Raw genomic sequence first — 25638 nt, forward strand, 5'->3', positions numbered from 1 at the left:
TGTTCTCTTGGTCCATTTGGGCCCAGGATGCTAAGGCCTCTCCCGGGTTTATTCCGGGGCAGTTTCTCAGCAACTGTGCCCACCCACCGAGTCCCTTGGGGCCTGGCCCAGCCCAGGAGCTGCCCTGGGTGGGAGGTGGTGTTGGAGGCGGTGGCATTGACAGAGTGCCTTTGTGAAGGCCAGCCGGTTGGGCGAGGCCCTGGTGCCACCTTCCGTGTGAACCTTGGTGCCTGGGGCTAGGGGAGGGTGGGAAATAGCCACAGTCCACGCAGGGGCCTGCACTCCCAGGGCCTGACCTGGAGGAAGGGCCTGGATGTGGGGGCGCTCAGCCCAGCACCGAGGTGTCCGTTTTCCAGTCCCTTCTGGACCAAGTCGTCCTGTCAGGAGAGGCAAGCCCCACGGCCTCCCAGCCTCTTCCTTCTGGCCAGCCCCGCCCAGCAGCTCCTGGGGTTGGCTAAACCCCCTACAAGGGCATTTGAAGGGAGCCCTCTCCTGCCTATCCTTGGGGGGGCGGGAGCAGAGGCCTTGGGGCTGGCCCTACCCGGCACAGCCTGGTCCTGTCACCTCGGTGGAATGTCACCTGTGGAGCAGAGCGGGTTGAGCAATTGGCTGACCGCTGAGGAGGCACCTCTCTGGAGCCCCCATCCCGTGCCCACTCACTCCCAGCCCCGGCTTCTGAGGCCCGTTCAGGGAAGGCTGCGGTGAGGACCTTCCTTGGCCAGGTTGGCTTCCCAGGGCACCGCACCTGGACGGGGGGGGGAGCTGCTGCCCGCCTGCCCTGACCCCCCTTGCTGGGCAGCCCTGACCCCCGCCCAGGGGCTCGGTGGGAGGGTGGGGAGGGGCCGGGCCCGCCCACCGGCTCGCCCTGGGCCTCCAGCCCAGGCGAGTTCCTCCTCCCGGGATCCAGTCCGTGGGAGGGAGGAAGGTGCAGGGGCCTGGGAGGTGGTGAAACCCCGACCTGACCCTCCCCCGACCCGCCCTTCCTTCCCCCTCCCCTGGCACGGGTGGCAGCCCTGGGCTCTTTGCGTAACCCTGTGGCCCTGCTATCTTCACCCAGCGGGGAAGGGCCTGGCTGGCCACCATGGCGACGCTCTTCCCCCACTCGCAGCGGCGCCCCCCGCTCTTGCGACAGGCCATCAAGATAAGGCGCCGCAGGGTCAGAGATCTGCAGGATCCCCTGCCCCCGAGGGCTCAGGAGGTAGGAGGGACCGCAGAGGGAAGAAGAGCAGGCCTGGGTGGGGCTCCGCGTCTCTGGGTGCAGGCGCCCCGCCTGCTGTGGGCTGTGGCTGAGGACGGGGTCCCCTCCCCGCCCTCCCCCAGCCCCCAGCCCCCCGCCGGGCCTTCTAGGTCAGCAGAGGAGGGTCTGCCATGTGCTCTCAGGGCCATCCCGGGCCGCGGTCCAGGGTCTGAGCCTCCCTGAGCCCCCTCCCTCGGGTGCCCCATGCCCTCCCCGTCCTCTGCTCATCCAGCTCCAAAGGCGCCATCGGGGCGGGAGTGGCTCTGCGGCGGGCTGGCAGTTCGGGGTGCAGCTGAGCAGCCCCCAGCCCTGCTTGGCATGACCTCAGTCTCCCACCTCAGCTGCTGGGCCTCACTTCCGCCGCTGGGGTGCGGAGCTGGGCCGCCGATAAGCAGCGCTGCTTCCTCTGGGGAAGGAAGGGACTGTGGGGCCACGGGTGCCGCAAGCTCACGCTGCTGGGGCAGCTGAGCGCCAATGGACCCCAGCCTCGGCAGGCCGGGGGATGAGGAAGGCGCCCTGGAGGCCAGCCCCCCAGAAGGCCTGCTGCAGGAACAGGTGCGCGGCACTGGTGTGGCCGGGGGCTGGGGGCCGGGGCCCCTCCGCCCTCAGCCTGGGCCCCATCTGTGAGGAGCCGTTCCTGCAGCGTCCAAGCCCCAGTCCGGGCCTCTGGGACACTTTGTCTATTTACCTTGCTCCCCAGGTTGAGACTCCATCCCACCACTTCTCCTCTGAAGAGGTAAGAATCGGAGCATTTTGGGGGGTGCAGAGAGGGGCTGGGAAGCAGCTCTGCATCCTCCCAAACAACCTCCTGGGCTGCTGGCCAAGGGTGGGTCTCCCCCACTCCCCACCTCCCTTCCCCTCCCCTGGTCCCCGCTTTGGGCAGGTGCTCTGGGTCCTGGGAGTGGCTGGTGGGGCCCAGCCCTTGTGGGGAGTGGATGGCGGTTCCCGAGGTGACCTTGCTGTGTCTCAGCGGGCCCTGCTCTACGAGGAAGCTCTCTACACTGTCCTGTACCGCCTGGGTCAGCCCGAGCCCAACCATGTGGGGGAGTCCTCTGAGCTGCTGCGATACCTGCAGGAGGTGAGCCCAGCCCCCACTCCACCTGCCTCCCTGCAGCCTGGCCACCCCTGCCTGTGCCCCAAGCTTCCCACACTCTTACCCCACCAGGCCTTCCACATGGAGCCCGAGGAGCACCTGCAGATGCTGCAGCAGGTCCAGGAGCTCGAGGTAACTAACCCCCTGTCCAGCCATCCCGGGCAAGCAGGGAGGCTGGGAAGCCCGGCTCCCTCTGAGACTCAGGCCCCACCTCCTGTCACTCTAGAAGCCAGTATTTTGTCTGAAAGCGACGGTGAAACAAGCCAAAGGCATTCTGGGCAAGGATGTCAGTGGTGAGTTGGCGATGGGGGCGCCCTGGGGGCCTTCTTCCTGGCTCCTTCCTCTCCCCATCACAGCCTGTCCCAGAGCTCTGGATGGGAGCGCCCATCGCCCAAAAGTCCCCTGGGGCTCATTCCGGCGCCGCCAGCCCCTTGCCCTCAGCGTCTGCGGTCGGATTGGGGGCTCTCCCACCCCCACCCCCTGGCCCCTGCCAGGGAGGAGGGTGATGGCCACCGCCCAGGCTGCCTCATCCTCCCCCCCCTCCCCAGGGTTCAGTGACCCCTACTGCCTGCTGGCCATCATCGAGCAGGGGGCAGCCGTGCCAGGGGGCAGCCCCGGGCCCCGGCGTCGGCAGAAGGCCGTGGTGAGACACACCATCCCGGAGGAGCAGACCCACCGCACCCAAGTCATAACCCAGACACTCAACCCCGTCTGGGACGAGACCTTCATCCTGTACGTGGCCCAGGCCCAGCGCCCACCCTGTCTGGGGCCATTCGGGGTGGTGGGGGCTCCCTCCATCCCGGAGGTCAGCAGGACTTCCTGGCTCGGGGAGGGGCTTGGGCTGGACTTGGCCAGAGGAGGAGCCTGTTCCCAAAGCAGGGGAGACAGACAGGAGGCCAGACAGGACAAAAAGCCGCGTGCTGGGGGGGAGTGCAGAGGGTACACCTGGGTTCATCTGGGGGCGAGGGCTGAAGACCACACTTAAAGGAGGGAGCGCTGCCACTGGGAAGAGAGAAAGAGGCTGCAGGAAAAGATGTGCCAGTGGTGACACTGGGGATGGCAGTTTTGGGGGACAGGCTCAGGGCTGGGGTAGCCTGTGGCCTGGCCAGGGGCTCTAGCCCTCCAAGACGCTCAGCCGTGTGCGTTTCTCCCTGCAGAGAGTTTGGGGACATAAACAACGCCAGCTTCCATCTGGACATGTGGTGAGGGGCAGGCCCCTCCCGGAGGCATGAGGGAGAGAAGGGGGGAGGGGTGGAGGCAGAAAGGGGTCGGGGGGCTCCCAGGACACCCTCTCTGCCTCCCACTCACACCTCTGCCCCGCCAGGGACCTGGACACCGTGGAGTCTGTCAGACAGAAGCTCGGGGAGCTCACGGATCTGCACGGGCTTCGTAGGTGAGAGCTGAGCAGGTGCTGGGTGCTGGGCTGCAGGCTCTGTCGCCCAGGTGGCCGCAGGTAGGGGCAGATCCCAGCCTGACCCAGGCAGACTCTTGGCCCCTGTCCCTCATGGGACCCTGCCTGGAACAGGATCTTTAAGGAGGCCCGGAAGGACAAAGGCCAGGACGACTTTCTGGGGAACGTGGTGCTGAGACTGCAGGTGAGTGCGGCGGGGAAGGGGTCCCGGGCGAGAGAGAGACGGAGTTGGGGTTAGGAGGGCTTCGAGAGCGGGGCTCTGGGTCTGCACCAAGCCTGGGGTCTGCCTCGCATCGCCTCTCCTGCTCCCGACTGTTCGAGGCTCACACGGCTCATGGGCGTGGGCATTTCCTGCCTGCCCGGCCTGCCAGGACCTGCACTGCCGGGAGGACCAGTGGTACCCTCTGGAGCCCTGCACGGAGACCTACCCAGACCGCGGTCAGTGCCACCTCCAGTTCCAGTTCATTCACAAGCGGGTAGGTGGCTCGGCTGGGTGGGCAGGACGCGGACTGACCGGGTGCAGGGTCCTCTGCTCACGGCCAGGCCTGCCCCCTGCAGAGAGCCACCGTGGCCAGCCGCTCCCAGCCCAGCTACACCGTGCACCTCCACCTGCTGCAGCAGCTCGTGTCCCACGAGGTCACCCAGCACCAGGTACTGCCCTCCCAGGGCAGGGCAGGGCCAGGGTCTGCTTGTGGGTCCTGACAGCCCTCTGCCTGTCCCCTCAGGCAGGCAGTACCTCCTGGGATGGGTCGCTGAGTGCCCATGCTGCCACCATCCTCTTCCTCCACGCCACGCAGAAGGACCTATCCGACTTCCACCGGTCCCTGGCGTGAGTGCACAGCCCAGTCAGAGCCTCCGAGGGTCTGTGCTGCACCCTCTCCCTCCTACAAGCTGGCAGTGGAGTCTAACCCTCAAGAGATTGCTGTTTGGGGCGCAACTGTGTATTTTAAGAGTCAGTTGCCGACTTTTAAGTATCTGAAGATTTCCCGTGCAGAGACACTTCTGCTTCCTGGGAAACAGGAGTGCTGGAATCGCCAGGCTGTGGTCTTGCTGGGTTGCGGTTGGTCAGAGTCGAGTCACGTGGCCTCCCCCATCCAGGGGCACGGTTGCCATCCAGACGCTTCACTCTCTGACATTACCTGAGTCCTTCCGGGCAGTTGAGTTTGCCACCCCTGGACCAGCCCCAGGGCCATTGAACAAATCTGGGCACTGATGTTGAGGGCCTGGCACATGCCCAGAGCCGTGTTAGGTTATGGAAATGCCAGGAAAGACACCTAGGAGTTCATAGATGTTTCAATGCCCAGGAGAGGTAGAGGCATAGCCTGGGTGCTGCCAGCAGGGGGAGAGAGGGTGGGTGCTGCCCTGGGCCTGGCTGACATTGGGCAGTTGAGAAGGGGATGGAAAGGAGGCTGGCAGAGAAGGGCAGTGCCCAGGACCAGCCGAGGTAGGTCTTCCTGGGTAGCTGTGGGGAAGGCAGGCGAGGCTGCAGACTGGACCAGGCACCCATGGCGAGGGTCGAGTTTGCCGGCAGGGCTCCCGCAGGAAGTGCAGGTGGCCGCTGTGTCCCCGAGTGGTGGAGGTGTGTTCCTGGGCTGCTCTTCTCCCCCCGGGCTCCTTCGCCTTCCCGCTTAGCTTGGCTCAGCCACCTCTGTCAAGTCATCCCTGAACAAACGAAAGGCATGGTTCTAGCTGACATGTGCCGCATGGACATGAGGGCTCAAGCCTCTACATCTAATTTTCCAAAAGAAGCAAGAAATCCTGGTTTATTTATTTTCGGCTGTGCCCGTGGCAGGCAGAAGCTCCCAGGACAGGGCTTGAACCTGGGCCACCGCAGTAACAACACTGAGTCCTTAACTACTAGGTCATCAGGGAACTCTAAGAAATTCTGAGTTTTTACATCGAATTTAAGAGATGGGCCATTCATGTACCCATCTGAAAAGCGCTTGTGGGAACAAAATCTTGCAAGTTACTTTCAGCCGCTGGATTTCAGCCTCAGTGGGTCGATGGGGATCCCCAGGAGGCTAGGGGGCAGGGGGAGGCGCTGTCCCCCTCCCCCCAGGCCAGGCGACCTGTGGGCAGGGAGGTGCCCCACTTGGCCGGGCTGAGGGCTTCCTGTCTGCCGCAGGCAGTGGCTGGCCTACAGTCGCCTCTACCAGAGCCTGGAGTTCCCCAGCAGCTGCCTCCTGTACCCTATCACCAGCATCGAGTACCAGTGGATCCAGGGCCGGCTCAAGGCAGAGCAGGTGGGCTGGAGTGGGGCGAGGGGTGTTGGGCAGGCAGGGCTCTGGGAGCGGGAGCGGCACTCCAGGCCCCACAAAGCAGCCCCCGCCTCACAGCCCCTTCCTGGCCCCGCAGCTGGAGGAGCTGGCCACCTCGTTCAACTCCCTGCTGGCCTACGGCCTCTCCCTCATCCGGAGGTTCCGGTCTGTCTTCCCCCTCTCCGTCTCCGACTCCCCAGCTCGGCTGCAGTCTCTCCTCAGGTCGGTGGTTCCTCCTTCCCCTGCTTCGGTGGACACAGGGCTGGGGGAACAGCTGGGGCACCTCTGGGGCGGGGAAGCCTGCTGGAGGAGTGAGGGGGCCGTCGGGGCATCGGGCATCTTGGACGCGGCTCTCTGTCCACACAGGGTCCTGGTACAGATGTGCAAGATGAAGGCCTTTGGAGAACTGTGCCCCGACAGCACCCCCCTGCCCCAGCTGGTGACCGAGGCACTGCGAGTATGGTGCCCACCCTGGGGGCGGGGAGGGCACGGGCCTGGGCCTGGGCCTAAGCCACGCTCCTGGCTCACTGCCTCTCGGCCCACAGACTGGCACCGTTGAATGGTTCCACCTGAAGCAGCAGCACCATCAGCCCATGGTGCAGGTGAGGGTGTTGGGCCAGGTGGCGGGAGGTGGGATGGGCAGGCCTGCCGGGAGAAGACCTGCCTGGCTCACCTCTGTCCTTGCCAGGGCTTGCTGGAGGCGGCCAAGGCCTTACTGAGCCTGGTACAGGACATCACTGGCGACCTGCACCAGTGCCAGCGCACATGGAACAAGATCTTCCACAAGTGAGCGGGTGGCGGGGCTGGGAGGCAAAGCAGCCTGGGCTCAGGATGGGGACCAGAGGCCCCCCCCCCCCCCCCCCGCTGTGTGCCGCCAGGTCACGCCCGCTGCCTTTCCTCCAGCGTCCTCAAGATCGACCTCTTCTCCGTGGCTTTCCAGGAGCTGCAGTGGCTGGTGAGGCTCCCCCGCGGCTCCAGGCCACGCCCCCGGCCCTGAGCCCCGCCCACCACGCTCTCCCTCCGCAGGTGGCCAAGCGAGTGCAGGACCACACGGCGGCGATGGGCGACGCCGTGACCCCGGAGATTGGCGAGAGTCTGTTCCAGCTCTACGTCAGCCTCAAGGACCTCTGCCGGCTGGGCCCGGTCCCCTCGGAGAGGTAGGAAGCCGACGGCTGCTGGGCGAGGAGGGGCCGCAGCCCGCAGTGGCCCCGGGCTTTCCCAGGCTGACCCTGGCTCTCCCCAGGGATGGAGTCCTGGCCTTGGACGGCTTCCACCGCTGGTTCCAGCCGGCCATCCCCTCCTGGCTCCAGAAGACGTACAGTGTGGCCCTGGCGCGTGTGCAGCGTGCTGTGCAGATGGACAAGGTGGGGCCCTGGCCTAGGGGCGGAGTCCCGCCTTTGGGGGTGTGGCTTGGGCCTCCGCCAGACCTTTCGCACCTGCAGAAGCGGTAACCTGGTGGAGCAGTGCTCTTGAAGCCACTTAGGTGCAAAACGCTGCCTCCTGTTACACTTGGGGTAAACTGTGGCTTCCCTTTACGGGCTGATTCTTGCGGCCGGGGGGTTCTGGGCAGAGCCCTGCTTCTTCACCTTGCAGCCGCCTGGCCAGCTCTGTGTTTGCCAGCAGTCTGAGCTCTGGATGTTTGCAGATGCAAGGAAGGGAGGGGCAGAATTTAGCAAAGTCTTGAGCCCACCCCCATCTCCTAGCTGGTGCCCCTGGGTGAACTGACCAAGCATAGCACGTCGGCTGTGGATCTGTCCACCTGCTTTGCCCAGATCAGCCACACCGCCCGGCAGCTGGACTGGCCTGACCCGGAGGAGGCCTTCATGATCACTGTCAAGTTCGTGGAGGTGCAGCCTCGTTCCCACCCCACCATGTCTCCCACCTTCTCACCCTGGCAACTTCTAAGAGCCTGTGTCCTAAATCCTCCTGAGATTCCTGTGCCCCCTCCCATCTGCCCCCCTGGACACTCCTCCCCCATTGACCGTCCTCTCCTTACCCCAGGACACCTGCCGTCTGGCCCTCGTGTACTGCAGCCTTATAAAGGCCCGGGCCCGTGAGCTCTCTGCAGGCCAGAAGGACCAAGGCCAGGCAGCCAACATGGTAAGGGCCAGAGCTGGAGGCTGGGCCGGGCCAGGGTGGGGCTGGAGTCCTGGCACTCTTCAGAAAGCCCTGCATCCTTGTGCCCGGGCTGCCTGCAGCTGTGTGTGGTGGTGAACAACATGGAGCAGCTGCGGCTGGTGATCGGCAAGCTGCCCACCCAGCTGGCCTGGGAAGCGCTGGAGCAGCGGGTAGTGGCTGTGCTGGAGCAGGGGCAGCTGCAGAACACGCTGCATGCCCAGCTGCAGAGCGCGCTGGCTGGGCTGGGCCATGAGATTCGAACTGGAGTCCGTACCTTAGCCGAACAGGTAACTTGCTTGACCCACAGTGACCCCGCCCCAGCCATCCTCAGCCTGAAATCCCCCCCCCCACCCCAGTAGGACTTGGGCCAGTGTCTAGCTCCTTCCCCTTCCTGAACCTAAACTCGGGCCCCAAACCTCCTCTCTGGACTCCCCGAGTCACACCCTGACCTCTCTTCTGCTGCTTTGTGTCTCCAGCTTGAGGTGGGCATTGCCAAGCACATCCAGAAACTTGTGGGCATCAAGGAGTCTGTCCTGCCTGAGGATGTGAGTGGCTCTCCCTGCTCGCCAACCGTTGCCAGCGGTGGGGTCAGGGATTGCAAAGGGGCTTGGGCTGGGCAGGGGGCTGAAGGCCAGGGGGTGTCAGCGATAAGTCCTCCAGACCCAGACTTGGGCAAGGAATGTTCCCTCTTGGCCTCAGTTTCCTCCTCGGGTGCTGAGGGTGGGCTTGGGTGAGTCCATGGCTTCTCCCAGCAGTGACAGTCGGTGGGGGCTGCCGTGGGGGAGGCCTTAGACTTTGCAGCAAGCAGACCTGGGCGTGTAGCCTTCCCACTGGCACGGCTGTCCTGTTTATTCAGGCCAGCTGACCTCAGGTTCCTCATCTGTCGCCAGGGACAGTAATGTACACCTTTGCTTGGGGAGAATGTTACTCATTAATTCATCAACTATTAAAGCCCCCCCTTTGTCCCAGGTATTGATTTAGGCCCTGGGAGTATATGTCAGTGAACGCCAGGACAAAAATCCCTGGCTTGCTAGAGGTTACATTCTAGCAGGGCAGGTGAAAGAGGAGCTAAGTAAGTGTATATGAGCAGAACTATAGCTTTAACCAGAACTATACGTGCATATCTGTGTGTTTATAGACACACACACACACACACACACACGGCAGCTTCAATAACAATAGCTGCTAAAGAGAAAAATAAAACATACGAGAGATGGGAGAGCGTCAGAGGACTGTGTTTTTAGATAGTGGCCAGAGAAGGCCTTAGTCAGAGGGCGACGGCTGAGTCAGGATCTAAAGGAAGCCAGAGAAGGAGCTCTGAGGATTTCTATAGGCGGGAACAGCATGGGCAAAGGCCCTGAGGCAGGACAGTGCCCGGCAGGTTCAAGGGCTATAGGGGAGGCCAGTGTGGCTGGAGCGGACTGTGGTCATGGGTTAGCTCTGCAAACCTTCCAAATATATGCACCGAGGCTCCTGGCCCGGGTTCCTGCCCCGGTCAGGGCCAGGGAAAGGGGGTGGCAGCGGAATGGGCCAGAGCTGGACGTGCTGCGCCCCTCCCCAGGCCATTCTGCCCCTGATGAAGTTCCTGGAGGTGGAGCTCTGCTACATGAACACCAACTTGGTGCAGGAGAACTTCAGCAGGTCTGCCGCAGCCGCCTGCCCCGCGGCGCCCCCATCACCCCCCTCCGCCCACCTGCCCTCCCTCCTCAGGGGCGGGTGCAAACAGCCTCTCTGAAATGCTCGCTCCCAGGGTCTGGGCGCTCACCACCTGTCCTGTTCCCCTTCGGCCGAGCTGAACCCTGCCTGTCCCTCCTTCCTCCCCGAGCCCTGGGCTACGTCTCTGGGAGACGGCTGGCCGCTCTGCCCTCCCTAAGGTTGCAGGCAGCTGGTGTTCCTCTCCCACAGCCCACAGAAACTTCTAGTTAGGGTCTCTCTCTCTTTTTTGGGGCTGCACCCCTGGCATATGGAAGTTCCCAGGCTAGGGGTCTAATCGGAGCTGTAGCTGCTGGCCTATACCACAGCCACAGCAACACAGGATCCAAGCCGCGTCTGTGACCTACACCACAGCTCATGGCAACATCAGATCCTTAACCCATTGAGCAAGGCCAGGGATCGAACCCGCAACCTCATGGTTCCTAGTCAGATTTGTTTCCGCTGTGCCACGACAGGAACTCCTAGGGTCTGTCTTTTTTTTGTTGTTGTGGTCTTTTTGCCTTTTCTAGGGCCATTCCCGCAGCATACGGAGGTTCCTGAGCTAGAGGTCTAATCAGAGCTACAGCTGCCAGCCTACACCACAGCAACATCAGATCCAAGCCGCATCTGCGACCTGCACCACAGCCCATGGCAACGCTGGATCCTAAACCACTGAGCAAGGCCAGGGATTGAACGCCGCAACCTCATGGTTCCTAGTCGGATTCGTTAACCACTGAGCCATGGCAGGAACTCCTCCTAGGGTCTGCCTTAAAGCAGCCCCCCCCTCCCCCGCCACTGGGCAGCAGGGGGTAGCGGCCAAGGGCACGGGCTCTGCACGACCAGGCCTCAGACTCCAGCTCCACTGCTGCTTGGTGGGTGGCCTCGAGCAGATTGCTCAAGTCTTCTGTGCGGATGACCCTAGTTCTGGCCTCTGCTGAGGACTGAATGAGTCAAGCGCTGAGCCTGGCGCCTGCGACAAAGGAAGTGGTTGATGACTGTGAGCGGCCCCCACGACGGTGGCGGGGACGAGGACAGATTCTTCCACACGGGGGTGCCGGCCTCCAGAGTTCTGCTCCGCTCCCGTGGGGCACCGGCCTTGGAAGCCCACCCTCTTTGTATCATAGGCCATAGAATGCCATTGGTTCAGCTCTGATTTGCCCACAAAACAGACTTTAATCTGCACTAAGACAAGCGCATTACTTACCCGTCACTGCCTCAGAGCTGTCGGAACGGTGTCTGGTACCTAATGAGCTCTTAAGTATGTTGACCAAATTAATTTTTTTTTTTTGCTTTTTAGGGCCCCACCTGCAGCATATGGAAGTTCTCAGCCTAAGGGTCAAATCAGAGCTGTGGCTGCCAGCCGACGCCACAGCCGCAGCAACGTGGGAATCCGAGCCACATCTCTGACCTACACCACAGCTTACAGCAATGCCAGATCCTCGAGCCACTGAGTGAGGCCAGGGATCAAACCGCATCCTCATGGATCCTGGTCAGGTTTGTTATGGCTGAGCCACAATGGGAACTCCCAGTTGGTTTTTTTTTCCCCCAAAGGAACTGACCTTTTTTTTCCCTTAAATTTTTTTAACTGAATGAATTTAATTACATTTATAGTTGTAGGGAACTCTCGGTTCTTTTTTTTTTTTTTTTTTTTTGCTTTTTAGGGCCGCAACTGCAGCATATGGGGATTCCCAGGCTAGGGGTCGAGTTGGAGCTACAGCTGCCAGCCCACACCACAGCCGAAGCAATGCCAAATCTGAGTCGTGTCTGCGACCTACCCCACAGCTCACAGCAACGCCAGATGCTTAACCCACTGAGTGCGGCCAGGAATCAAACCCACAACCTCATGGTTCCTTGTGGATTCGCTTCCGCTGCGCCACGACGGGAACCCTCCACGTTCTTAATCACACTTCTTTTGTACTTGCTTGCCTGACTCCGCTTTGACAAGTGAAATTTCAGTTATTTTAGGTCGCTACTAGGATGGACTGTGGCCCAGTTGCCGTTTCTCTCCCCGCAGGTAGTAGGTGCTTTTCCACGCTGTGTGCGGAGATCCTACTCACTTTGGCTCCTTTCTCGACCCATGATTCTGTCATGGGGGGGCCACCCCGCCCCTTGTTTGCTGGGGTTTGCTCATCCTGCTGAGAAGGATTCTTCCCTGGGCTATGAGCCGTGTTGGGCAGGCCCGGGATGGTCTGTCCCATCCCCCTCCCTCCTTCCCTCAGGAGAGCAGCCCCCCGCCTGCAGCCCTGGCCCCGGTCCCACCCAAGAAGCAGGTGGGGGGGGGGCGGGGGGCTGGGCCCCGCGCAGCCCCCTCTTTCTCAAGAGCATCTCCACTTCCTCCTCTTCCGTCCTCCCGCCCTGTATCCGGCACCCCTGCGCACCCCACCCCAGCCTTCTGACCCTGCTCTGGACGCACACGCTCATGGTGCTGGCGGAGGTGGCTGCCTCCCAGCGGAGCTGTCCCCTGGCCTCCCGCAGGCTGAAGATTGCACTACAGGTAATAATACCGGTGACAATAACAGTGACCTCGGTGGCAGAATGGCCTGGGGTCACCGCTGGTGTCTCGCCCCCTAGAACCTGGAGATCTGCTTCTACGCCGAGGGCTGCGGTCTGCCGCCTGAGGCCCTGCACACGGCCACCTTCCAGGTAGGGGCTTTTTGGTGAGCTGGTGGCGTGGGGCAGCCTGCCTTCCTGTCCTCACCTCTATCTAGGACCAGCTACCTAATTTACAGGGTTCGGCACAAAATGAAAATGTAGGCCCCCCAAAAAATAATGGATGGAGTTCCCCGTGTAATCTCAGTGGAAACAAATCCGACTAGGAACCATGAGGTTGCGAGTTCCATCCCTGGCCTTGCTCCGTGGGTTAAGGATCCGGCGTTGCCGTGAGCTGTGGTGTAGGTCACGGACGCGGTTCGGGTCTGGTGTGGCTGTGGCTGTGGCGTAGGCTGGCGGCTTCAGCTCTGATTGGAGCCCTAGCCTGGGACCCTCCATGTGCCGCGGGAGTGGCCCTAAAAAGACAAAGACAGAAACAGTGATAATTGAGGCCGCTCCCTGGTGGCCCAGTGGGTTAGGGTTCCACATTGTCATTGGCTGGGGTCACTGCTGTGGTGCTTGTTTGATCCCTGGCCTGGGAACTTCTACATGCCGAGGGTGCACAGCCGAAAAAGCAATTTAAGAGGCAAAGCAGAGCCTTAAACCAAGTGTGAGGTTCTTCTAAATGGCTGGGGCGGGGGCGGTGGTGAGAAACACCTGCGGGGCCCACCCTGTCCGGGCCTCGGGCGGGCAGGCCTGCCTGTGGCCCCACGGCACCCAGTGTTTTCCACATCTCGCTGCCGCCTCCCGCCTTGGCTGTGACTTCTGAAGGGCAGCGCTGGGCTGTGGGTGAGTGTGACAGCAGAGGTGAGTCCTCAGCAATGGCCCATCCCCAGGCGCTGCAGAGGGACCTGGAGCTGCAGGCAGCCTCCAGCCGGGAGCTCATCCAGAAGTACTTCTGCAGCCGCATCCAGCAGCAGGTGAGGCTCCCTCCCGGCTGCGCACCTGGAGCCCCGCCTCCCCCGCTCAGCCCCAGCTGATGCTGCCCCTGTGCCCCACCCACAGGCGGAAACCGCCTCCGAGGAGCTCGGGGCCGTCACGGTCAAGGCTTCCTACCGCGCCTCCGAGCAGAAGCTGCGCGTGGAGCTGCTCAGCGCCTCCAGCCTGCTGCCCTTGGACTCCAATGGTGAGTGGAGGCTGTCCTGGCCACTCTTTGTCCCCACCCTGGTCCCCCGAGTCCCTGGGGGCTCACTCGTCTAGAGGCGGCATAGCTGCTGGGGTGGGGACTGGACTTGGGGCCGGGATACCCTTGGTCACTGTCCCCTCATGGGCCACTTGCCAGGCTCCAGCGACCCCTTTGTCCAGCTGACCTTGGAGCCCAGGCACGTGTTCCCTGAGCTGGCCCCTCGGGAGACCCAAAAGCACAAGAAGGACCTCCACCCACTGTTTGATGAGACCTTTGAATTGTGAGTGGTCCCCACGCTCGCCGCTCGTCCCCGCCCTGGACCCGCCTGAGGCCTGCTCTTCCCAGCTGGGGCCAAGGGGCGCCCTGAGATGAGCGGGTTTGTGTCCCAGGGAGGGACACTTGGGACAAGTGTTTGCTGGCACAGGCCTCAAACCTGCTCCCCTGCAGGTGGAGCAGGACTGCTGGGAGAATCCTCCCATGTGTTGGGCTAAGAGGCTCGCTCCCAGGGAAAGGTCCCGTCCCTGAGGTCCTCCATCCCCCAAGGCAGGCAGGCCTGGGTACCCAGGCCCCCTGGGTCACAGCACCAGTCAGAGCTGGCATCACCGCCGTGGCCCAAGGCACATGAGGCCGAGCTGATCTGCAGTCCTAATCCCCAGCTGTCCGGCCGTGCGGGGGTGGGTGGCAGTGGCAGTATGTGGGGCAGGCAGCTGAGGCCGGCTCTGTCCCCCGCCCAGCCTGGTGCCTGCCGAGCCCTGCCGCAAGGACGGGGCGTGCCTCCTGCTCACAGTGCTGGACCACGACACGCTGGGGGCTGACGACCTGGAAGGGGAGGCCTTCCTGCCGCTGCACTCCGTGCCGGGCCTGACTGGGACCGAGGAGCCTGGCGAGGTGCCTCAGACCCGCCTGCCCCTCACCTACCCCGCACCCAACGGTAGGCCTGAGCCCTGGGGCAGCGCAGAGGCCCAGCCCTGGGATGCAGGGGAGGGGCAGCCTGTAGAGGCTCAGGGCGCCCAGAGGCCAAGGTGGGTTGGAGGAGAGCCTCCTTGGAGGTGGAGGCCTGTGGAGCCAGGATGGTGGCTGAGCTGCCGTGACCTCAGGATCCACCAAGGACCAGTGAGGTTTAAGCCAGGCTGTGTGCGCGACTCTGGTGGGATAAAGTTACCGAGCTGCCTGGGGAGAGGGGCCATCCCTCTGCCTGGGACGGGTGGAGGTGGGGGGCACACGCTTGCAGAGCAGCCCCCGGGCTTGGCAGGAGGGCCGGTCTTGTGTTGGAGCACTTATGAGGGTCAGTGTGGGCACTGGGTCCCAACCACCCAGAGAGGCAGGTGTTGTGATTGCTCTTCTTCGGATGAGGCACGAGTGGCTTGTTTGATGCGTTAGCCCGCGCTGCAGTTGGGTCTGAGTGTCCGGGGCGGGGAAGGCAGCTCTTCCTGTCAGGCTGTCTAGTGAACTTGGCCAGTGCGGGCCCATCCTGTTTCCAGAGAACGGGGCAGTGCTGTAGCCCGGCCGTCCCCAGGCACCGCTTCCCCCGGTCTGACCCCAAATGCCTCTCTCCGCAGGGGATCCAGTCCTGCAGCTGCTGGAGAGCCGGAAGGGTGATCGCGAGGCCCAGGGGTTTGTGCGGCTGCGGCGGCAGCGAGCCAAGCAGGCCTCCCAGCACCCGCCGCCAGGGCGGTAGCGGTGGAGGTCGGGTCCCCCCCATCACAGTGCAGCGCTCCCGCCGGCCTAACACTGCGGACGGGCGTCCCAGCAGTCCCGAGCCGGGGCCCACGGTGATGGGGGCCCCACCGGCAGTGCTTATACTCCCCGCCGTCCTCCCTGCGGCCCCTAGGGAGGGGAGGCGGCTATCTGCATCCCTTGCCCGTGCTCCCCTCTTAGGGAAAAGGGAGGCCCGCTCCAGCCACTGGGGTGGAGGGCCCCGTTCCTTGAGGCTGCTCTTCAGCAGCCATGATGAAAGGAGCCTGGGTCCTCTCCTGAGGGGGCTGCCAGCACCCAGGCTGAGAAGCCAAGGACCTTCTCTGGCCCGAAGGGATGAGAACTGGCAGGCAGTGGGGCTGGCACAGCGGGACAAAAACAGAAGGGACAGTTTGGCTGTGTCTGCTGAGGACATGTCCTCCAGGGGACAGTACCTGCCACCTAGAAACTTTCTTAGCAAAAATAAAGAAATGAACACCCAGTGATAGTTTTACTTCTTCCTTTCCAATTTGGACCCCTTTCCCTTTTTCTTCTGATTGCCGTGGCTAGGACTTCCAAAACTATGTTGAATGGTAGTGGCGAGAGTGGACCTCCTTGTCTTATTCCTGATATCGGCGGGAATTCTTTCAGCTTTTTGCCATTGAGAATGATGTTAGCTGTGGGTTTGTCATGTGTGTCCTCTGTTATACTGAGGTAGTAGGTTTCCTCTGGACCCGCTTTCTAGAGGGTTTTTATCAGAAATGGGTGTTGGGGAGTTCCCGTTGTGGTGCAGTGGAAACAAATCCGAATAGTATCCACGAGGATGCGGGCTGGATCCCTGGCCTTGCTCAGTGGGATGGGTATCCAGCATTGCCGTGAGTTTCAGTGTAGGTCACAGACACAGCTCAGATCCTGCATTGCTGGAGCTGTAGCTCCGATTGGACCCCTAGCCTGGGAACCTCCATATGCTGCGGGTGCAGCCCTAAAAAGCAAAGCAAAACAAAAAGAAGTGGGTGTTGGGTTTTGTCAAAAGCTTTTTCTGCATCTATTGAGGGGATCGTACGATTTTTATTTTTCAGTTTATGTGGTGTATCACACTGATCGATTTGGGGTTGTTGAAAAATCCTTGCGTCCCTGGGATAAATCCCACATGATATGGTGTACAATCCTTTCCAGGTATCGTTAGATTATGTTTGCTAGTATTTTGTTGAGCATTTTCCCATCTGTGTTCGTCAGTGATGTTGGCCTATAATTTTTCTTGTGGTGTCTTTGTCTGGTTTTGGTATCAGGATGATGGCCTCATAGAATGAGTTTGGGAGTGTTCCTTCCTCCACAGCTTTTTGGAATAGTCTTAGGATAGGTGTTAACTCTGCTCTAAATTTTTGATTGAATTTGCCTGTGAAGCCAAAGTTTTGGAAGTTTTTTTTTTCTTTTTGGTCTTGTTAGGGCTGCACCCATGGCATATAGAGGTTCCAAGGCTAGGGGGTCGAATTGGAGCTGTTGCTGCCGGCTTATGCCATGGCCACAGCCACGCCAGATCTGAGTCTCATCTGCAACCAACACCATAGCTCACAGCAACGCCGAATCCTTAACCCACTGAGCAAAGCCAGGGATCGAACCTGCACCCCCAAGGATGCTAGTCAGATTCGTTTCCACTGAGCCATGACAAGAACTCCTGGAAGTTTTTAAATTATTGTTTTCAACTTAAGTACTTACGATCGATCCATTCATCTTTTCCATTTCATCTCGGAAGATTGTACTTTTCTGAGAAATTGTCCATTTCTTCTAGGTTGTCCATTTTATTGGCGTATAGTTTAGCAATCTCTTATGATCCTTTGTATTTCTATGGTGTCCACTGTAACTTCTTTTTCATTTCTGATTTTATTGATTTGAGTCCTTTTTCTTGAGTCTGGCTCAGGGTTTATCAATTTTGTCGAGCTTTTCAAAGAACCAGCTTTTAGTTTCACTGATCTTTTCTGTGGTTTTGTTTCTATTTCATTTATTTCTGCTCTGATCTTTATGATTTCTTTCGTTCTGCTAACCTTGGGTTTTGTCTGTTCTTTAGTTGCTTTAGGTGTAAAGTTAAGTCGTTTGACACTTTTTTCTTGTTTCCTGAGGTAGGCTTGTATTGCTATAAACTTCCCTTCTAGAACTGCTTTTGCTGCATCCTATAGATTTTGGATTGTTGTTTTTGTTATTTGCTTCTATGTAATTTTTAATTTTGTTTGTTTTTTGTTCTTTTTAGGGCCACACCCACAGCATATGGAGGTTCCCAGGCTACGGGGTCAAATCGGAGTTGCAGCAGCCGGCCTACACCAGAGCCACAGCAACCCAGGATCTGAGCCGCGTCTGCGACCTACGCTACAGCTCATGGCAACACCGGATCCTTAACCCACTGAGTGAGGCCAGGGACCGAAACCACAACCTCATGGTTCCTAGTCAGATTCGTTTCTGCTGTGCCCCAACGGGAACTCCTAGTTTTCACTTTGATTTCTTCAGTGATCGTTTTAGTAGCATGTTGTTTCATCTCCACATATTTGTTTTTTTGGTTTCCCTTTTTGATTTCAAGTTGTATATAGCATTGTGGTTGGAAAAGATGCTCCATTTCAATTTTCTTAAATTTACCGAGGCCTGATCTGTGGCCCAGAATGTTCTATGTGCACTTGAGAAGAATGTGTATTCTGCTGCTTTTGGATGGAATGTTCTCTAGGTACCTACTAAGTCCACCTGTTTTAGTGCCCCGTGTAAGGCCCGTGTTTCCTGGCTGGTTTTCTGTCCGGATGATCCATCCATTGCTGTAAGAGGGCACTGCGGTCCCTGCTCTTGCGTTATTGTCAGTTTCTCTTCTGAGGTCGCGAGCAGTCGCCTTGTTCACTGAGGAGATCCTATGTTGGGTGCCTATGTATTTACAATTGTTACAGCTGCTTCTTGGGTGGATCCTTTGATCATTAGGTTCAGGGCCTTCTTTGTCGCTTTTAATATTCTTTAAGGTCTAGTTTGTCTGATGAGCACTGCCACTCCAGCTTTCTTCTGATTATCATTTGCATGCATGTTTTTTCCCCTCCTCCCGCTTTCAATTTCTACGTGTGCCTAGAACTAAAGTGGGTCTCTTGAAGACAGCATATATATGGGTCTTGTTTTTGTATCCATTCTGGCTAGTCTTTGTCTTTTGGTTGGAGAATTTAGTCCATGTACATTTAAGGTAATTGAAGGCCATTGCCCAGCACAGGTGCCTGGTGCTCTCATGGGAGCACCATGAGTGGGGGCGCCCCTCAGGGGTGCAGGCTGAGGCAAGTGGCTGCTCTAAAGGCAGGGCTTAGAGGAATGGGGTCCCCGATGTGCGTGGGGAGACCGAGCCTGAGGGTCAGTTGTCATTCTGGCTGTGGGACCCTGGTTGAGTCTGCACAGGTATAACGACGGGAGCTCGGGTGAGGTCACCTCCAAGGCTCTTTTCAAGCTCTGCTCCTCTGAGACCCACACAGGGAGCCCAGGTGTGTTTTCACGCCCACCCGACGAGCCAGCTAAGAACAGGGGAGGGCGGTGGCTCGAAGGCTCCCTCAGGCGCAGGAGCACCTTGAATGCTTTTACGAGAAGGCACTGTCTGTTCCTGTAAGGAACTGCTGGGGGCCTATTGCCCTGTGGCAAACAAGTAACCCAGTCCATCTGAGGGCAGAGCTCTCAAGGGCCCGAGGGCTTGGAAGGTCCCCGTGTCCAGGGTGGAAGGTCCCCACCGAGAACAGCTGACTGCTGTCTGGGAGCTGGGGGCAGCCTCTGGGCCTAGAGGGGCCTCTTGGCTCCCTAGCCACACCTCAGGGGCAGAGAACAAGCTGTCTACATGGCTGAAACCTGGGCTGGGAGCGTGTAGTTCACAGGCCCTCATCTGGGAGCCCCCCCCCATGAAAACAAGGTCCCGCGGCAAGTTCATAGTTTATTCCCAATACGTTCGGAGCTTTGATTTTTGCATTTTTGTAAAAAAGTTTTTCACTTAATTCATTGAAAGCCCTTTCGTGCTGAGCCCAAGGGGGGGCCTGGGCCGGGCCAGACCCTTTGCAGCGCTCTTGCTCCCACCCCAGACCCCCAGTGCTGGGAGTGGGGCGGCTTCCCTCTGCCCACTCTGCCCTCCCGCCCCTGCTGCATCTCTCTGTACAGAACAATTTTTAAAATGGAAGCTAAGACACAATATACATTGGACAGGCACGCACACACATGCACACGGCGTCTGCTCCAGACAGGGGGCAGGACGTCAGCTGCACTCAGAGAGCACCAAGGAATGCCTACGGAGCCCCTCCAGGGCAGGGCCGGAGCCCTACCTTGGTCCTCACAGTCCGCGACTCCCCCACCTATTGCCCTGCTAGCTGCCAGAGGGAGGGGCGGACAGCAGAGGGCTGTGCACAAGGGGGCGGGGGGCAGCTGAGGGCAGCTGGGGGTGATGGAGAGGGCAGTGCCAGCCTGGTAGATGGCCCTGGGGCCAGGGAGGCTGCGCTGGGAGCCTGGGGGGTAGACTCCAGCCTCAGGAATCTGAGGGTAGAAGGCCTAGGCCTTGCCCCTGGAGGAGCTTCAAGGGCCCAGGGCTAGGAGTGGGGCTGGCCCCACAACTTTTACCTGCCACCCAGACTAAATACACACTTGGTAAACCTAGGAGCTAGGCTGGCTCGGACCCCAGCAGACGCCCTCCCCTCCATCCTCACAGCTGGAGCCAGCTCTCCAGCTGGTCCTCCACACAAGCCCTGGCTCTGGGCCCTGGCCTGGGGAGGTGGGGTGAACAGGGCCTGCCCCGAAGGCTTAGCCCCTTCCCTCACCCCCTTCTAGTTTCCCACCCCTCCCTGCTCAGGCCCCAGAAAAAAGTTAAAAATAGTTAGTTCCTACATAAAAAAGAGACAGAAACTGACTCCCTGCCAAAAGGCTGGTGGGAGAAGGGGGGACTTTGTCTCTGCAGTGGGAAAAGTAGGGAGCGGGTAGGGAGAGGACTGCAAAATAGTTTTCTTTTAAAAAGTGCTTGGTAAGTCTGTTTTAAAGTGTGTGTCTATATCTATGTACAGATATACACACAGACACTGTTCACACTGGCCGCCCACACATACCTGCACACATACGGAAATGTATACATAATCATATACATATACGTACATACATACATACATACATACATACATATATATACTTTAAAAAGTCCTAGGTGAGAAGATCTGAGCCAGGCCAGGGCCAGGCCTGCAGGGTCACGACTGGAGAGTGTGGGCCCGGCCTGGCTGGCACACGGGGCACTCACTGCCCTCGGCACAGAGCTCACACAGCACGGCGTGTTGGCACGGCAGCACCGCTCGGTTCTGCTCCTGACACTTAAGGCATTTCACCGACTGCATGTGGAACACGGCCTGCGGGGAGAGGGACCCCACGGTCACTGGCCTGGCCCCGTGTCAGACAAGGAGTTCCCCAGTTCTCAAGGCAGCCCTTGGGGCTGAGGAAACCGGCAGAGCTCCAGAGCACGCTTTCGGGCGCCCACGAGAGGTCAAAGGGCAGGCTGGTCACCTCTACTCTCAGCCGAAGGCCCGGCAGGGGGTGGGGGCGGGGGCACCGGAGCCCGTGCGTGTGGGCTGCTCTGCGGCTCCCATCTGAATGGGTTTTTCCTCCAACAAAGGCTTCTCTGCCTCATCTCATTTGAGCTGGTAGAGGCCCTAGGTCCCCAAAAAGGAACTACGGGTCTGGGGAGGGTAGTGGTGTACCCAAGGTGACGTGGCCACAGGTGAGGCCTGGCTACCAAATGCCCCGCTAGGGAAGGGAAGAACGCTCTTCCTACCAGACTGCCCTGGGGACCTAGGTGTTCTGGACTGTCTGCTGGCACGCACAGAGTCCCAGGAGAAGCGGCGTACCAATGCAGTGCAGGGCAGCGCCCGCCCTCCACAGTGCCTCCAGCTTCCCCTCTGCCCAGGAAGTGGCGTCCTCGTCCTAGCGCCCCTCCAGCAGGACAGCCCTTGGGTCGGCCCAGCTGCTGCACAGAGGCCCTGGAGCAGCAGGGACCCAGGGAGTCCAAGCTCTGGCCGAGGCCACTGTCCATCCCCGCCCTGTGCTCCCCAGATTCCTCAGCTGACCTTGTCCACTTGTTCCAGGTGCGCCCGCAGCTGCTTCTGGAGGGAGTAGAGGGTGGAGAGTGAGAGGGTCTCCAGGTCGGAAAAGGCGGGCAGGGCCTGCGGGTCGGGGCCTGAGTGCAGCCGCTCCAGCTCCTCCTGTAGCTTCTTCACCTGCGCCTCCATTGCATCCCGCTGCTCCCGGGCCAGCTCGCACTCCGCACCTGCCGCGCTGGCCCGCTCCCCGGCCTCCTCGGCCTCCTTCTTCCAGGCATCACAAGCCTGTGGGTCCAACACACAGCACACCTTGTCACGGTGGCCCCCTGCCCTTGCCCCCCTGCCCCGAGAGTGCATCCCTGGGCACCTGTGTGGGCCACTGTGGCTGCAGGGCCTGCTGGGGAGCTGGGTCAGGTGTCTGGGGAGGGGGGCAGGGAGGAGGCTGATGCTGCCTGCAGAGAAGAGAGGTTTCAGGACCTGCAAGAGACCTGCTATGGGCATGGATGGGGGTGAGCCCAGCAGAGCAGGAGAGCCCTAGGGAGAGCTGGCCAGCACCTCTATGGGCTGCCAAGCTGTGGCTGGACACAAGGTCCATCTCAGAACGTAAACCCCTGGACCCAGAGCCCTGGAGAGTCAGGCTTCTGGGGAGAGGGAGGGGGCGCTCTGGTTCAGACCAAATGAACAGCTCAGAGTTCTAGGCCCAGGACAGCAGCCACCCCAGGTCCTTGCCTGGCGAGGCAAGACTTTCCACAGGGAGAGAGAACCACCTCAACTGAGGCTCTGCTCTGTTCTCCAGGACCCCGACCAGCACCCCCGGGGAAGGCAGTGGACGTGTGGGCCCAGTACCTGCTTCGCCTGCTTCCAGGACTCCTCCCACTGCTTGATGGTACCGTTGGCTTCATCTAGTTCTTGCCTAAGCCGGGCCAGCTCGGCAGCCCCTGGCCCCGACAGGAAAGCAGGGGACGTGCCCGGGGAGAAGCTTCCAGAGGCAAAATGCTCCCAGATGCTGCTGTTCATCCCGTTCAGCCCTGCTCCGGGGAGAGGAGGGACGTCAGAGCTGCGACGGGCTTGGGGCTTGGGCCCAGGCCCGGCCCAACCGCGCCCGGGGGCTCCCAGGGGCTGACTGTGCGAGTCCAGCAAGGTCGGGCTGGGGAATTTCACTGGGGTGTGCAGGTGCCACCTGTTCCCCATCAGCTGCCATTTAACTTGAGTCTCAACATCCCCGTCGGTAAAACGGGGCTCCCATCACTCGCTTCGCAAGGTGACTCGGGGGGCCTGGGAGGTGCTGTAGGGAGAGCAGTCTGAAGGTGGCCTTTGTGAGCACGAGTCACTTGTAGGCTAGAGAAAGGGGGAGGCTTCTTGCACCTTCATGTGAGGCCCAGGAGGAAAGTCAGGAAAGACACTGACCAGAGCCACAAATGATGGCAGAATCGGAGCAAGAAGAGCTCAGGGAGCCCTGGGTCATTCCCCTTGTTTTAAAACGAGGAAATGGAGATAAAACATGCCACCAGGAATCACAAACCAGTTAAGTGGCAGGGCCAGTACCAAGGGCGTCTGACTGCAATAAGCCAAGCTGTGTGCTCCCCCACTTTCTCAGCAGGTGCTTCCTAACACCATGTGTCCCTGCTGTGGCTCCCGGGGGCCCCGGTCCGCTGAGGGAGACCCCTACCCACCTCTGGCCTCATCCTGCCCACACACATCACTGATGTGTCTTTTTTTCTTTTTAGGGCCGCACCTGCGGCACATGGAAGTTCCCAGGCTAGGGGTTGAATCAGAGCTGCTGGTCTACACCGCAGCCACAGCAACGCCAGACCCGAGCCACGTCTGAGACCTATGCCGCAGCTCACAGCAATGCTGGATCCTTAACCCATGAGTGAGACCAGAGATGGAACCCGCATCCTCATGGATACTAGTCAGGTTCTCAACCCGCTGTCCACACATGTCATTCTAATGACTCTTGTCCCCTTCCCTCTAATCTAGCCAGGATGTTCCAGAAGCAAATGCATTTCAGACCATCTGTCCTCAAGCAACACGAGTGCACCCACATGACCACCGCTGTCCAAGTGGCGCTGAGGCTATCTGCCTCATCCCGGAGAGAGAACCTGGGACCAACGCGCCAGCTCAACCCCGTCCAGCAGCAAGCTCTGCTCGTGCCTCTCCTCCCGCTCAGGCGGCATCTCCTCTCGTGGAAAGGAGCCCCTTCCTCAGGGAGCCAGATCCAGGTCAGGTCCCTCTATTACTCTGAATCACAGCACCCAGCCTGCTGCTTCCCCCAAGAGTGACGCCTCTGCCCTCCAGAGACCATGGCTCGGCGCCAGCAGGGACTGCTGAGCTCACCTTGTCTCCCTAAAACTGCTCGATAACTACACGGGGAAAGGAATGAGAGGCCAGCAAGTCGGACTACAGCTAAGACGCCTCCGGGACATGTAACACCAAGCACCTGAGGCTGACGGCGGCGTCCACATAAACTGTCAAGGTGCCTCGAAATCCACACGCGGCCCCGACCTCTGGAGACCGGGGAAGCGCCCAAACCTGGCCGGAATGTCAAAGGGAGCCCGGAGGCTCAGGTTCAGGGTGACCAGGATGCCCAGCCGCCCTTGGGGGAGGGTATTTCTGATCTCCTTGCACATCTGCTGCTGGGGGAGGGAAAGAGCAGCAGCCGGGGGGGGGGGGGCCCGCCTTATGCCCCGTCGGCTCAGGGAACATCCGCGAGTCAGGGCCGGCCACCGTGGGGGAGCCTGCCAGTCTCCGCGTGGTGCTTTGAGGCCCTGGGCTCTGACGTGCCCTCTAGAACCCCCGTCCAAAAATTTCTAGGGCTGTGTTCGGCAAACAGGCTTTGGGGCTCGAGCCGGGTCTCGGTGGTGCTTCTGCCTGCCGGGAAGGCCACCCTGTGCCGAGGGTGCGCCTGTTCAGGCTTGGCCTCCAGGAGCTTGGGGTGAGTGGCGGTTCCGAGGCCACGCTCCTCACTGGGCACTGGCCCTGTGCCTGGCACTTCACTCATTTCATTTAAGCCTCGACCACCTTACGAGGTGGGCGCTGCCGTTCTACCCACGTACAGCAGAGGCTAAGGCCGAGAGGGTCAGTCACCTGGGCGGGTTCGCGCAGCTAAGAGAGTCGCCTCGCGCCCAGAGCCCCTGCTCTCACCTCCACTCTGAACTGCCTCCAGCCGTGGACAAAGCGGCCACGGCGTGTTCCTAAAGCCCCGATTCCTGCCCCAGGTCGCAGAGAGCCAAACCCTCTTACCCAAAGATCCATGTGATGCTGAGGTCCCCAAAAACGTGTTTTCTGACTGGCTCAGGTGGCCCTGGGGCTGCTGCAGGAAATGCGAGGAGAGGCTGACGGGAGGGGACGGGGATGCGGAGTGGAAGGAGGCGGAGCTGCCCAGGGAGCCAGGGATGTTCACGGGTGCGGAGCTCTGCAGCAAACTGCCGCCTGCGAGAGAGGCCGAGGGCGGCCCAGTGAGGGCGGGGCAGGCCGCGTGGGGCCACGCTGAGCAGGGGGCGGCTCTCTGCCAGCCTGGAGCCCAGGAGCGCCCCCCCCGCCACCCCCGCCCGGTGAGTACCGACGGTGATGCTGCCCGGGTGGGGCACGGAGCTGCTGTCGAAGGTCTTCTCTAAGGCGGCCACCCCGAACTCATTCAGGTCCAGGTCATCCAGGGCAGACTCTGGAGGCAGAGGGACGGGAGGATGAGCTTCCCCGCCTCGCAAGGGGCCACACAGTCCCGAGGTGCCTCTCGGACCCACCCGCCCTCTCCCGCCTCATCTCTGGCCCCCGCTGCATCTTCCAGCTCAGTCCCACCGGACCTGAGCTCTCTTGAGCCTCTGCCTGCACTCGGGCTGCTCCTCTGCCACCACTGCCCCCCCGCCCTCTCCCACCCCCCAGCCACGTCCGGCTCCAACGGCTCTTCCTGAAACTTTCTCTGACCCCCCCCCCCACAGGAACTGGGTCCTAAGCCGGGGTCCCTGCCTCTGACAGAGGTCTTGTCCCCTGATGTTACCACTCGTATGTTTCACCCCTGAGCTCACTGAGGGCAGGTAGGTCTCTGGGCCCTCAGTGGCTAGTACAAAGCAGTTGCTCAACAAATTCCCACTGCGCTCTGATGAACTGGACTGGGAGGGCAGAAACAGTGTCCCTCCCCGAGGGCAGGAAGAGCATGTCTTCATTTCTGTCACCCCAGTGCCTCTGACAGGACCTGGTAGAAAGTGGCACCCATAAGTGACTGCTGAAAGAGAAAGGCAGTGGCTTCTAATGAGGACCTGAGGACAGCTGTGCGGGTTGCTCACTGCACAAGGATACCTGTGGGGGTGGAACAGCGCATGCTGTGGAGTAAGACTGCATGTACCCATGGGAAGAGGCATCCCTTTCTAATCTGCGCACCAGA

At 60.4% G+C, this 25638-nt stretch overlaps 2 protein-coding genes across 18 annotated transcripts in view; one reads left to right on the top strand and one right to left on the bottom strand.

Moving 5' to 3' along the window:
• On the top strand, positions 40-25526 carry UNC13D (unc-13 homolog D). 10 transcript variants are annotated; one of them, XM_021066609.1, is made up of 34 exons: positions 40-722; positions 1058-1198; positions 1938-1973; positions 2208-2315; positions 2403-2462; positions 2557-2623; positions 2879-3062; positions 3488-3532; positions 3655-3723; positions 3856-3925; positions 4113-4217; positions 4300-4392; positions 4467-4570; positions 5867-5984; positions 6097-6221; positions 6366-6456; positions 6545-6601; positions 6688-6785; positions 6903-6954; positions 7026-7156; positions 7243-7363; positions 7703-7846; positions 8001-8099; positions 8198-8404; positions 8594-8662; positions 9679-9758; positions 12198-12303; positions 12381-12452; positions 13235-13318; positions 13404-13524; positions 13681-13804; positions 14259-14455; positions 22054-22143; positions 23238-24506. In XM_021066609.1, the coding sequence occupies exons 2-34, from the start codon at positions 1082-1084 to the stop codon at positions 23537-23539; spliced, it is 3546 nt and encodes a 1181-aa protein (XP_020922268.1). In that variant the 5' UTR covers positions 40-722; positions 1058-1081; the 3' UTR covers positions 23540-24506. The 10 variants fall into 10 exon arrangements, with proteins under 10 accessions (XP_020922268.1, XP_020922269.1, XP_020922271.1 ...); XM_021066610.1 differs by having other exon boundaries at positions 40-701; XM_021066612.1 differs by lacking the exon at positions 3488-3532.
• UNK (unkempt family zinc finger) overlaps positions 19114-25638 on the bottom strand; it is a 35748-nt gene continuing 29223 nt past the window's right edge. For all 8 annotated transcript variants that reach the window (XM_021066619.1, XM_003357967.4, XM_005653885.3 and 5 more), the window contains 5 exons: positions 24820-24921; positions 24501-24689; positions 22104-22285; positions 21285-21542; positions 19114-20570 (listed from right to left, as the gene is read on the bottom strand). In XM_021066619.1, coding sequence (XP_020922278.1) covers positions 20415-20570; positions 21285-21542; positions 22104-22285; positions 24501-24689; positions 24820-24921 — 887 coding nt within the window. In that variant the 3' untranslated portion in view covers positions 19114-20414. The remainder of the gene's footprint in view (positions 20571-21284; positions 21543-22103; positions 22286-24500; positions 24690-24819; positions 24922-25638) is intronic.

The sequence above is a fragment of the Sus scrofa genome, chromosome 12, assembly GCF_000003025.6.
Source record: "Sus scrofa isolate TJ Tabasco breed Duroc chromosome 12, Sscrofa11.1, whole genome shotgun sequence".
Lineage (NCBI taxonomy): Eukaryota > Metazoa > Chordata > Mammalia > Artiodactyla > Suidae > Sus > Sus scrofa.